The 13496-nt window shown below is 44.5% G+C and overlaps 1 protein-coding gene across 1 annotated transcript; it reads right to left on the bottom strand.

Annotated features, from left to right (window-relative positions):
* Window positions 1-2645: 2645 nt before the first annotated feature.
* taco1 (translational activator of mitochondrially encoded cytochrome c oxidase I) lies at window positions 2646-6630 on the bottom strand. Its single transcript, XM_076298496.1, has 6 exons — window positions 6589-6630; window positions 5974-6269; window positions 5395-5501; window positions 4215-4348; window positions 3719-3881; window positions 2646-3360 (listed from the first exon to the last, which is right to left on the bottom strand). The coding sequence occupies exons 2-6, from the start codon at window positions 6263-6265 to the stop codon at window positions 3151-3153; spliced, it is 906 nt and encodes a 301-aa protein (XP_076154611.1). The 5' UTR covers window positions 6266-6269; window positions 6589-6630; the 3' UTR covers window positions 2646-3150.
* Window positions 6631-13496: the final 6866 nt, after the last annotated feature.

Raw genomic sequence — 13496 nt, 5'->3', positions numbered from 1 at the left:
AAGCGTATATAGGTTTAGTCAGGGTTTTTCTTCTTCTGGATTTTTTTGTTCTTCAGTGAATTTCCGTCAAAGAATCCCAGGACATTGAAAGACCAGGGTGCACGAAACTTGGTGTACATGTAGCCCCACAAAGATGCCATGGAACCATTGTTTTTCATTTTGATCCGCCGCCCAACTACCGCACCAGGCCCCTCCAAAAGAGGGTAGGCTGGACACAGTTTTCTGTGAATATCTCGACAACTGTAGGGCCTAGGATGACCAAATAATTTTAGTATGTTGGTCTCAAGGGGCCATGTCAACCCATCCCATATAGACTCATTTGAGGTATAACGCCACCTAGTTAAAAATGAAAAAACAAAAACGAGGCATTGCAATTGCAGGTATCTTTGGCTGACAGGTTCAAAACTGCACGAAATTTGAAGTGTCTTTATGACACCATCTGAATGCATGCCAAGTTTCGTGGAATTCCGTTCATGGGGGGCCATATCAGCTACACACACACACACACACGCATTCACGCACACACACATACACATAAACACACACACGCACACACACACATAAAGACACACACACACACCCTCAGTACACATGCATGCACGGATGCACATGCACACACACAGACACGCACGCACATGCACACACACAGGCATGCACACACGCACGCACACACGCACACAAACACACACAGATGCACGCACACACACACACACACACACACACACACACACACACACACAAACACACCGACACATGTACGCACGCACACACACACGAACACACACACAGATACAGAGAACACAGACACACACCACCATTACCCCCACCCCCCCACACACACACACACTCACAAGCGAAGCCACACACACGTACACACACAGAGCACATTTACACAAAAACAAACACACTATGCACACACTCCTTTACATACACAAAAGTAGGGGATGGAATATGAGATGGAGACAAATTGACTAGCGTGATTTATTTTTGCGACGAGAATGTGCAGGACTGAGTGGCGGTCATATTTTGTACCGCTCATCCATTTTTTACTTAATTCACCAAGCAATTAGGAAAATGTTTGGTCCATAAGTCCATAAGACACTTTCAAATTAGGACCCTGCGTCAGAAACCATAGTAACTCAGTACAGCTGGTAGAGCAAGTGGCAAACAAGAGCAAGGCGACAGGGCCATTACCCAGAGAACATGTTTGCATTGTCCAGTGAGCCACGTTGGATAAAATTGTCTGCTACAAGCAAGGAGCTAACCCGAGCAAACTCAATGTGACAAAGTGTTTTCGCTGTCCTGTGAGCCACTATGACTGACATTGTCTGCTAGATGAATGAATGGAAAGCATGGATGTGAACTTCAATGTCTTTACAGGGTCTAACCTAGAGGCCACTGAAACCATCAGTGCCTTAAGTCACTGGCCATCTAACTGAATGTTCAGAAAACCTTTCCATTGCACAGAAATATTATTAATAAATAAATTAGAATAAGTTATGATGGTGTTGCTGCAGTTGAATAGGCCTTACCTTAACTTTCTTGGTATCCAGGCCGGCTGCTGAGATTGAGACGGTCTGATCGGCACTCTCCTCAGTTGGTCTCTGCAGATCTGCCTCATCCCACATTAGAGGAGAAGCCTTCTCCTCCTGGGCCCGAGAGCAGCTCCTCTGAAGACATCCAGGTGGTGGTGGCCCCGGCCGTGATGCATATAGCGCTAATGAGAACAGCAGCCTTGTTTTGGATCACCCACGCCAACACACAGGATGAAGTCAGGACAGATTATGCAAGGCTCCCATTGTTTACGTGTGACGGAGGACCGTTCCAGATCACTTCAGACGTGCCGACCGACACCTCGCTGCAGATGTTCGCGTTTCCTGTTTACTCGTGGACAGAACTCGAACCCTGGGTCAAGCCCTGCTGATACGTTCGACCCGAGCCAAGAGAGAAGAGGAGAGTAGAGAGAGATGGATGGATGTGTCGCTCCCTGTCTTTTTCACTCAATTCGCTGTTTCCTGAGGACCAATCAATGGCATGCTATAGCAGAGGTCATTCACCCCAGTAGTCAATGGAAATAACAACACTAGACACAAAACAGAAATAAACAACTGGGGGGAAAAAGAATGAAGTTTTATGAAGTGTCTTTAAGATGCCATAAGTTTCCCAGACCTGCGGTGGAGATTGAGAGACTTGCCCTGTTGACAGAGAGCTGGAGAGATTAATGTGTGGCATGGGAACCATCTGAAGCAGCTGCATGGCATGAATGAAACATCGACGACAACCATATCGATCCTTGGTGCCAACCAATCAATGCTCTCAGTGCAAATACAACCGTTAATGCTACAACTGTCAATGTGGCTTTGTATTGATCCATTGATGGTTCGTCAAATTCCTATGATAGGCATTGAGGGGTGGTCGCCCCTATTGGAAATGTGACCCAGTTTAACAAAACACCCTCTCCCTGTGACCTTCTGTGCTCATCCTCTCCTGCTGTCTCCCAATGGCTCTTATTGTGCAAACAACACAAAATATTTGTATTTTAGTTTTTACCAAATCCAAAATGAATATGTAGCTCTTTATCTCAAAAGATCTTAGGGTTTTCTGTCATGTATGTTTTACCATGCTATAGTGAGCAAATAGTCAAAAACATTTATTTCATTTTATTTGAGAACACAGATTGAATACAAGCAGGTTGCAAACAGTCTTTCTCTCGCACTTTCATTCTCACTCCTATTCACACTTACAGTCAGAGAAGCACACCATTCCCACAACTCACACATGTGACAATAGGATGGCTCCGGTTCCTGATAAATTAGTGATATGATGTTTCATTCCTCTGGTCTCAGTCATCAGCCTTCAGCTTCACAGAACAGATTTCCTCCAGGGTTCCACATTCCAGAAAATTGTCCTGTCTGCAGCACCAAAGCTTCTAAAATCTTTGGTCTGCACCAGAGCCATTCTCTGCATGGCTCTGTTCTGCACATCTGGATCATTCTGGAACTGAATTCAGAATTCTGAAATCCAAAATGACAAACACTCTCCCTTTCTCTGTCCATCTGTCTGTCTACCACTGTCCATCTCTGCCCTCCCCTCACAGAGACTGAGAGAGAGAGAGAGAGGGAGGAAGGATGGGGGGGGGGGGGGGGGTTCTTAGTCCTGGGCCTGGATGTTGTCCCAGACCCGCACCACGTCGGGATAGTCCTTTAGCGCCTCCAGGAGGATGTGGGCATCTCGGAGTTGATCCTCGGCCAGCGGCACTGCCGCTGTTGCGACGTACTCCAGCCCCGATGACACCGTGGCAACACCCAGCTTCTCCAGCGCCTCACGCACCCCCCGCATCTCAGTCATGCCACAGATGAACTACGGGAGGGGGAGAGGGACAATCTCACCAACTGCATGTTACATCAAAAACGCATCAGCTACTGTAGTAGTCCTTTAGGACAGTCTTCACCATTCCCTTCAAATTGATGTACTGTATGTTTTATGGAGAGACCATAAACTAAATGGCAAGGAATTAAATTAATATTTAACAAAGACTTTCCATCTACTTGTAGAGTGACTTAAGAGGTATTACTGTAATGATGAAATCGTGTGATTGTACATTAATCTAGAGAAAGAGCAGAAGTTAAGCAGAGGTGTGTGTGTGTGTGTGTGTGTGTGTGTGTGTGTGTGTGTGTGTGTGTGTGTGTGTGTGTGTGTGTGTGACCTGTGTGTGTACCTGCAGCATGGCCCTCTCCTCCTCGTCCTCTGTCTCCTGCACATCCTCAGCTCCTGCCTCAATGGCTAACTCTAGCGCCTGTTCCGAAGACATGTCCCCTCTGGCTGCCATGACGACACCCTTCTTGCTAAAGCTGTGGCGTGCCCCATCACACACTGCCGCCCTGTGGACATCCAGGGAAATGCACATGAGAGAAAAAAATATGGCCAGCAGCTGGGAAATTTGTTGTTATGTTTCTATGTTGTTAAGCCTCTTACAACAATAACAATAATCATAAACATACATATTATAATATGTATATATAATAGAGGGTGAAGAAGGAGACAGATGTTGTGGATGGATGTCTGGGCAGTCAACAAAGAGAAGGAGAAAGGGAGTGACAAACAAGCATGATGTTGGAAACAAACAAAAGAAAGACAGAAAAATTAACAATCAAATAAAAACAGTAGGGTGAAAAAAAACCTGCAGGAGATGAAAAAGATTGTTTGGTTCTGACCCATGCTTGTTGAGGAGGTATCGGATCTCTTGGTTGGAGCGTTTGTTGTTTTCGGTTAGAATCTCCACCAGGGCCATGAAGCCGCCCGGACCCCTCACCTCATACAGGTGCTGACTACCTGTCTTGGACTTCTCCTACCAGAGAGACAGAGGGAGACACAACATTCAGACAGGTTACCAAACACACAGATGGGCCGAGGTACAGAAGCGATCAGCCTGTTCTTTACCTACAAGAGCAAGATGCCAACAACCAGGGGCGCCTGCAGGAATTAATGCTATGGTACGCACACCCATCACTGACCCCCCCAAAGAAAAAAAAACATTTCACGCGTGGACAATATTTGTCCGTTTCCCGGTTTTAGGTCTGTGCATTGGTCAGCAAAGTAGCATAGCAACATTCACATGCAATAATACAACAACAACGTCTTCAATGACCTATTCATTTGGACAACTTGATACAGCCCTATACAGGCTAAAGTTACCTTTAGTTTTGTTCTAGCTTACCGTGACGTCTGGCTTTAGACAGCTGTCTAATGCAGTCTAACGTTCTGACAAGCAATTGCCAACTTGTTCTTGCCCATCTGGAATAACTCCTCTAGCTTTGCTGCATCCATCCTTTCTGTTTTCGTTGTTTAAACTTGTGATATCCATGATGAGTATTGAGTTAGTGAATTAACTCAACAGTGTGTGCTGATAACCATATATAGATAGCCGAGTAAAAGAAAACAACAAGTAGCCTATTGCGTGCCTGCGTGCGTATTCTCTCTCTCCTGCTCAAACAAAATGTGTGTGCGTTAATTTTGATAAGGTATTCACTAACTTCAATAGAAAATTGTAAATTGTAGCCTGATGGCATGCAGCTAATGGGAGATACTGTCCATAGTTGGGAAGGTATGGTGGGCCAATTTGGTGTGAATACACACACACGGGAAATTTTCTCTTGGTGTTGAGTAGCCTGATGGTACGCACAGTGCGTACGGACGTACACCTGCAGGCACGCCTGCCAACAACACATAACTCATAGTTTTAGTCCCCAGAAACACCAAAATCACACTCTCTTCAACATTATGAAACAATTCAAATCATGTTATAACAAGTTTAAATTGCCTTTTTGATTAAAAATTGGTGATTTGTGCAGCCCTTAGAAGGTTGTGACAGGGGAATTCTGATTGCACACTTACGGCTCCCTTGATGGCGTGGTCGATGGTGGTCTTGGGAACACTGTTATTGCGACACTGCTCAATAACTTGGGCCAGCGCAACATTAAACTCAGGGTTTGGTCCCCCCTCTGCAGGTAAAAAAAAAAACAGGTTCAACATAATGAGCTCTTTGGTGTGACACACACACACACACACACACACACACACACACAAACACAAACACACAGTCATACACACATGACACACCAAGATTAAGTACAAAATACACAATTATTCTACATATCAACATAAAACTCTATAACACACACACACACACACACACACACACACACACACACACACACACACACACACACTGCTCTCACAAGTCAACAAAATAGTATTATAGAGTATATCTAAATTAAGCATTAAGTAGGCTAAGTAAAGTAGTTTAGTATGTTCTCAGTCTGGTAAAAACAAAAAAAAAACATATAGTTTCTCTACCGTGTGTGTGTGTGTGTGTGTGTGTGTGTGTGTGTGTGTGTGGAGTGTGTATGTGTGTGCGTGTGTGTGTGTGTTTTGACAGGTCTGTCAAACACGCCCACAACTACCTCGGCTTACCTCTAACTGCGACCCGTATCATCATGGACAGCTTCTGCATCATCCGTCCCCGAGCGGCATCTCGGGGAATTTTAACGTCCTTGACTTTGGACCACTTATTGTGCCCGGCGCACAAGGGCGGAGTATGATGGAGGGTCCGGACCGGCCTTGGATCCCATCTGGAGACTCCAGGCGGCACTGACGCACAGACTTTAGTGATGCAGCCGATTCTCGGAACCAAAGACGCGTGGCTCAGCGCTATCCGGCAGGAATTAGGCAAGAACCCCAGCAGCAGCACCGCGCCCCCCACCATTGCCCTTGAGTTACAGAATAAAGTAAGAACATACACGAACAATGATCTGCTAATCTAGACTGTACACTCAACTAACATGAATGGCAGGTACGTGTGGTATTGTTATTGTCTGAGTTACAGTTAATCAAAGCATCAAAAGCGGACAGCCAGAAGAACTCAGTTCACCTGACGTGAGTTAACGTTAGCTGTCGCACTCTGCATGCAGCATAGTTATTATGGGGGGCAACAAAACACAATATTTACATTTGTACAGCAACATTTCTGTGTGCACAAATCGCAAGAATGTATGAGTGTTACAAAGGAGATCATAAAACAAAACTCACAGCGTGTTTCTAATGCTGAGGAAAGGTACGGTCAGTGTGACACACGGATATCCTGTGAATAGAACTGCTGTGTAAACTTCAAAATAAAAGTCAGTGATTGCACCACAACAGTCAGCCATACGATGGCGCCCAACGCGAACCAACCCCTGATGAATGAATGAATGAATGAATAATAAAGAATAAACTAGAAAAAACGTGTTCAGATAAATACATAGCATACAACAAATAGGCCTACACAGACGTACATAACCTACGTCCTCCCATAACTCTGGTTTTTTTCCCCTTCAACCAGCAAGGTATTGTGACAGTCAGGCACATGACGCTTCTCAGAGCATGAAGGATGACTAACTGACTTCCATTCACTGAGGACTTTAGGTAAAGAACAGTAAGCTCTGTCAACACTCACCGTCAGCAGTGAAGGAAGGATGGCTCAAACAGCCATCAATAGAGACAGGAACCATAGGCCAGTGTGTGTATGTGTGAGAGAGAGAGAGAGAGAGAGAGAGAGGTGAGGAGAGAAAAAGAGAGGGAGGAGGATAGCGAATGCATATGTGTGTGTGTGAAAGAGAGAGAGAAAGGGGGGGGGATTTAACAGTTTTCCTCTGAAGCAGCAGGAGCTCAGTAGCATAGCCTACTTCTCTGAGGAGGATAGGTCAGAAGTAGTCAGACAGCACATGAGTGACAGACATAAACACACAGTACCACACACACACACACATACATACGCTTGGAGGAATATGGACCGGACACATTGACACTGATTTTACTTCACCGAGCCAGCTGAGTGTCTGAAATCTTCAGGAAGACTGGGATTATGACTTATGTTTCATGAGTTCTGCTCTCATCAATAGGAATACTCCAATTCTCTAATCTTCAGTCGACGCTTTTTTTCTGAAGAAGAGGAGAGATTTTTGAAAAGAAGAAATAACTCCTGTGTGATCTCATTGAACAGATCTTTTGGGATTTAAAGCTAATTGAGAGAACTGGATCAGAGAGAGATGCACCGGGATAAGGCAGGTATCTTGGGTGGGCCAGGACCCCTCCTGTCACCCTGAGAAGACCAGGGCACCGGTCGGTCCACAGAGGGGCATCGGGGCATGAGACAGGGGCTCAGGGGGTACTCAAACGCAGGTGGTGGTCATGAGAACTACAAACATGTCCAGTTTGGTTGGAGTGGTCATATTGCTTGTGAGCTACATCCTGGTGCCAGCAACGGCTCTGGTGAGCGACTTTGATTTTGTCTGTGTGCGTGTGTGTGTGCATGTGCGTGTGCGCGTAAATCTGATGTAGTGATTTTGACGAACATTACAGTTTTAATATTGTACTGATAACAGATCTATGTATAGCAAAATCTACACAATAAATGAAGGCTATAATGCAAAGAATGTATTTATTGCAAGAAATACAAATAAAGCAGACAACTGTTCTCAAAACAGGAATAAAATAATAATAAATAAAATTTTTAGTTGTTTAGCAAGGTCACCTTAACATATATGGATAGTTCCAATTCAATGTGGATGTGAGTGTAGATTTTCGGCTGAATGCGGCGGTAACATAGACACTTTTCAAACAATTCCGTGGGCTTTAACAAAAGTTTAAAAACACATTATAGGCCAGATAACACAGGTGTCCCATATTGATTTTTAAATAATTTTATGAAGACATTTCCTTGAAGCATTCAAAATAATGGGAGTTCATATTTAAAATACAGTGAGTGAATATACATGCATAAGTAAGGAAAACATGTATGATGCAGGAGGTGTCCTGTAATGATTTAAAAAACATTTTTGAGTGAATGAATACAAGCAGCATTATTTGACAAGAGTTTGTATCAGTTTTGGTTTTGGATACCTTGTAGGTAGCAACAGATATAATAGAAATATATATAGGGAACATCAGTCCCAACCTCCTCATCTTCTAGACATTAGTGGTGCACAGTAGAGTTTCTTTTCCCTGTAGAACATAATAGGAATAGTCTTGAGAGCAGTTCATTTTCACTGGTATGGAAGTGAACTGGACCCAATTCCCGTGCAACAGTCTGATGGAAATGCTGCCGTTGCAATTGTGTGTGTCGGTGTGGGAGACTAGATGTGAACCAGTGCAGGAAATAACACACAGCATTTAATTCATGATGGGTGAAAAGTCTGTCCAGCTGTCGATGTGAATGGTGGCAGAAGCATCAGAGACTGATGTGGTTTATGAGCGTTGGCTTGGTGTGAATACCACTTCAGAGGACTTGCCATTCTGATTTCAGTGTCATGTCCCTATGATACTCTATCCTCTCAGCAGGTACCGTCAGAGACTGTTGATGACGCTTCCAAAGATCCTTAATGACTGACCACTTCAAACCTCTCTGGTCACATTGGTGTGGCTAGAATGTAGTAGAAAGAATGTTCTAAATAATTTAGAATGAACGTCCATCCATTCTAGTTCAATAATGTGGAATTAGGAAAATGTTAGAATCTCTTATTCCACTGCTTGGTTGAATTAATTAAAACGTTTAAATTGTAACAGGAAATGAACACAGCGCAAGTGGCAACAGTGGAATAAGCGGGATAATGGACTCCACGGTGGTCTGTTCACAGAAATTAATGCACTACGAGGTTTCGCTTCGCGTCGGGGCTGTTTTACAACCTCGACCGTGCATTAACTTCTGTGAACAGACCACCGTGTCGTCCATTATCCCTTACATAAAACACATTATTTTATTAGAATATTTGTATGGATGGAAATGTATGTATGGAAAACGGATTATTCTAGTCACCTTCTTCCAGAGTGGCCTTCACCAGAGTAGAGGTGAAATGTAGTATTTCTCTATGTAGGCACTAGTAGGTGGAAAACACAACACTGGAAAACTAGAACACTAAATGTGATAGAATATGACAGTGACTCACCCTTCCCATACTAGACAGCTGGACGGACGGAGGGCATTGTGGCCACAACAGGCCCTTGTCTGGGTGGTGGACGAGGTAAAAGAGGAAACAAACTGTGAGATTCCTCAGGCTGGAAGAAAAAAAAAGCAGGAACACTGACAGATAATATGACAGAAACCAAGCTTGACCTTTCACCTTTAACCTTTGTTCCCCCTCTTCAATGCACACATTTAACTAAATAGGCCTACACACGCAAAACACACACACACACACACACACACACACACACACACACACACACACACACACACACACACACACACACACACACTTTCTGGTAGCACAAATTCACCCTTGTTTGTTCACTTTAGGGCTGACTATCACATGCAAGTATTCGTGTGCTGTCTCATGGCATAGATAGACACTCATGGTCAGACAGGTTTGAAGATGCAAACCCACAGTTCTGATGAAAGATTTTTTGTATATTTGAGCTTAACAGCCAATGAAATTACAGCCCTCCTTTCCGTGCTCATCGCTGTAAGTAACGCGTTGACTGACTCAGATACGGCATGGCCTCTGTCAGAGGCAGGACTGTTCCTGCACTCACACACTCCGGATAGTTCAAAGACAGTGAGCTTGAGAGAAAAACTTGAATTTGACAAAAAGTGAATTGGATTAGAATTGATGTGTCCTCATCCATATCCTGCTGTCTGTTTGTGTTTGGTCTTAAGATCGATGAATTGATCAATAGGTATGGACTAGGTTTGGTCTAATAGAGTCTTGTAGGTCCATTCTTTACTGAGCCTTAGCTACTCTTATTCTGATGACATAATTTCCTCTGTTGTGATAAACCCCATTTCTCTTCTCTTGTTCTCAATCAGAGCCTTATGAACATACTAATGTTGTGGGCTTGTGCCTCTACAGCCAAATGTAATTATCAATGCTAAATTATCTGTCTTAGTTTTCATATGGTGTTCTCTCTCAGTGATTATATGAGTGCTATACAGTCCTTCTGATTTCAGAGTAAACATATTTATGTGGTTTATGTTACACGCATATATTACCACGGAGGTCACTGAGGCAGAAAATTACCCTGTCAGTGGGGAAGGTTTTACTGTGAGTGCACAGACCAATGAGGAGGTTAGGCTGTCCAGTTGCTGTCAGCTGAATTGATTCCTTTCCTTTGTCAGCGGAATGTCCTGCCACTTCTCATTTAAGTGCAATAACAAATCAGTGCCCTCGATTGACTTTCTGGTATAGGAACAAAAGGGGATGGCTTATGTGCGTCATTGTGTGTGTGTGTGTGTCTGTGTGTGTGTGTTTCTGAGAAAGAGGCACAGTCCATAAAAATCACCATCAGCCGTGGCCTACTGGTTAGCGCTTCGGACTTGTAACTGGAGGGTTGCCGGTTCGAACCCCGACCAGTAGGAATGGCTGAAGTGCCCTTGAGCAAGGCACCTAACCCCTCACTGCTCCCCGAGCGCCGCTGTTGTAGCAGGCAGCTCACTGCGCCGGGATTAGTGTGTGCTTCACCTCACTGTGTGTTCACTGTGTGCTGAGTGTGTTTCACTAATTCATGGATTGGGATAAATGCAGAGACCAAATTTCCCTCACGGGATCAAAAGAGTATATATACTTATACTAATACCTAATCCCGGCATGCTCTGAATATATTAACTTGGAAATAATTGAAGACAGAGTGCCTTGGTTTCTTCTATCCTGGTTGTAGCCAAGCACTGCTGGGATTTGGTGATTTTTCTGGTGAACTGTACCAGCACCACCAAAGAGCACCTGTTGTTGGATAAGCCAGCCCAGAGGAGCCTATAGTGCTTCTTTCCCTTGCTACAGAAAGATACACATTTTGTTTGTCACATTCACATACACATTCGTCTTGAACAAATACTTGTTTATCATTGTTCACTAAGGAAGTGATGTAAAATAAAGGATAAAAAAAAAAAAAAGGCACATTCCTGAATGCATCCCTTGAGTATTTGTGGACACATCACAGTCACAATCAAAACACAGGTCTTACTAAGTTAAATCTCAGAGATGGTTCAAAGTTGAGCTTTGTCACTTTGAGTGCATTTGTGTGAGAGAAAGTGTATATCTGTGTGTGTGTGTGTGTGCGTGCGTGTGTGTGTGTGTGTGTGGTTTTGTGTGTGTGTGTGTGTGTGTGTGTGTGTGTGTGGTTTTGTTTGTGTGTGTGTGTGTGTGTGTGTGTGTGTGTGTGTGTGTGTGTGTGTGTGTGTGTGTGCGTGTGTGTGTGTGTGTGTGTGCGCGTGTGTGTGTGTGTGTAAACCCCCGCTGGCATGTCTCCCTTGGTCAGCACCAGCGCATCTCATCTTAGGAGGCGTGATGTAGGGCCCATCATTAAGTATTCATGTTTTGTTTCAGGAAAGAGTGTCAAACGTAGCCAACTAGCATCACTGATGCTAATGGCTGGGGAGCCCAGGGACGGATGAATAATTCACACACAGCACCATGGCGTGTTCTCAGGAACCCCCAAAACACAGGCACCAAACATGCACTACACATGCATACATACACACACACACACACACACACACACACACACACACACACACACACACACACACACATACACACACATCAAAACATACCAACATGAACACACACAGACACACAAACACACACACTCACATAGAACACCTGCACTCATGTGGCCATCAGTCTGCACACATGCACGCACACACACACACACACACATACACACACACACACACACAAAGCACAACACACACACACACATGCACGCGCACACACACACACAGACACACACCAAGCACAACACACACACACATGCGCACACACACACACACACACATGAGCGCACACACACACACACACACACATACAAAGCACAACACCCAGACTCCTTTGGCTTTCCCACAGCACACTTTCGGCTTCTCAGTGGCTCAATGCTCAACAAACCATTTCCTCTGATCTCATTTTATTTTGCCATTCACTCTCTTTTTCAATGTTCACTCTTTGATCGGTTTGTCTGTATGTCTGTCTCTGGACTGTAAAATGAATGAATCCTGCCTCTTCCTCTCTTTCTCTCTCCCTATCCTTTCTTCATTTGTATGTGTATGTGAGTGTTTGTGTACAGTATGTACGTGTACACAGTATGTGTGTGTGTGTGTACGCACATGTGTGTGTATGTTTGTGTATGTGTGTGTTTTGTAAGTGAAATGGCACTAAGTGGCGACACAAGTGGCGGGCCACCCCTAATACCACCCTCCTCCCTGGGGCTTTTAGACGGAGGATGGGAGGGGGCAGTTGGGGAGTGTATTTGCCCCCCCCCCCCCTGCGCTAAAGGTTAAAGGCAGATCGGCACATACCGCACCCCCGTGCAACTATTTCACGACAGCAGGATACAGCAGCTCAGACCGCGGTGTGCGTTTGGGCTCTGACTGACTTTGATGACAAATCTTATTGCCCTCCCTGACCAATGCAAAATGGGACGGGCTAGCTAGAGAAGCGGCCAAGAGACTTCAGCTCCCTCCTGTCAGGTTCTGAGGAAGTGAAGAGCTGAGGAGAAGGGGACCAATATTTCTAGAACTAAAAACTAAGTAAAGTGAAGTGGGATTTAGATGCTTTCATCCAAAGCGTCAGGAACTCACAACGTTCAGTTTCAAACCCATTCCTCAGGTGGTGACTCTACCGTTGCTCCATTAACCCCCCCACAAATCCTCTTGACTGACTTACTTTTTGAGGCTTGTGATTCTGGATGGTCCTGAAAGCTCTACAGACGATCACAATACTTATGCCCCACCATGTTTTTCAAAATTGTGATTCTGATTGTGTTGATTGTGTTGTGTTTATTGGCTGGAATAACGCAGATCTCGGAGCTACATATTTGAGAGTATGCCAACCAACAGGCCAAATTTTCAACAATGCAACAATCATTCTCTCTTCCCATTGGTAGATTGACTCTGATGATGTCATCACCAAGAATGAGCAGATCTACCTTCTGATTGGTGCTAGGGCCAAGTGTGAGAGGAGCATTCGTGC

This window comes from Alosa pseudoharengus, unplaced genomic scaffold (assembly GCF_046254945.1).
Source record: "Alosa pseudoharengus isolate Yale_2024_CS ecotype anadromous, Long Island Sound unplaced genomic scaffold, YU_APseudo_1.1 YU_APseudo_1.1_scf_21, whole genome shotgun sequence".
Lineage (NCBI taxonomy): Eukaryota > Metazoa > Chordata > Actinopteri > Clupeiformes > Clupeidae > Alosa > Alosa pseudoharengus.
Note: the sequence above shows the minus strand (reverse complement) of the source record. Positions and strands in the feature narration are given on the sequence as shown.

Bases quoted from the DNA above. Each gene is read 5' to 3' on its own strand.
- taco1 (XM_076298496.1), bottom strand. From the start codon at position 6,265: ATGGTGGGGGGCGCGGTGCTGCTGCTGGGGTTCTTGCCTAATTCCTGC. The intron at 5,502-5,973 runs GTAAGCCGAGGT...TTTTACCTGCAG, and splicing joins GATACGGGTCGCAGTTAGAG to AGGGGGGACCAAACCCTGAG. The intron at 3,361-3,718 runs GTACACACACAG...CCCCTCCCGTAG, and splicing joins AGGAGAGGGCCATGCTGCAG to TTCATCTGTGGCATGACTGA.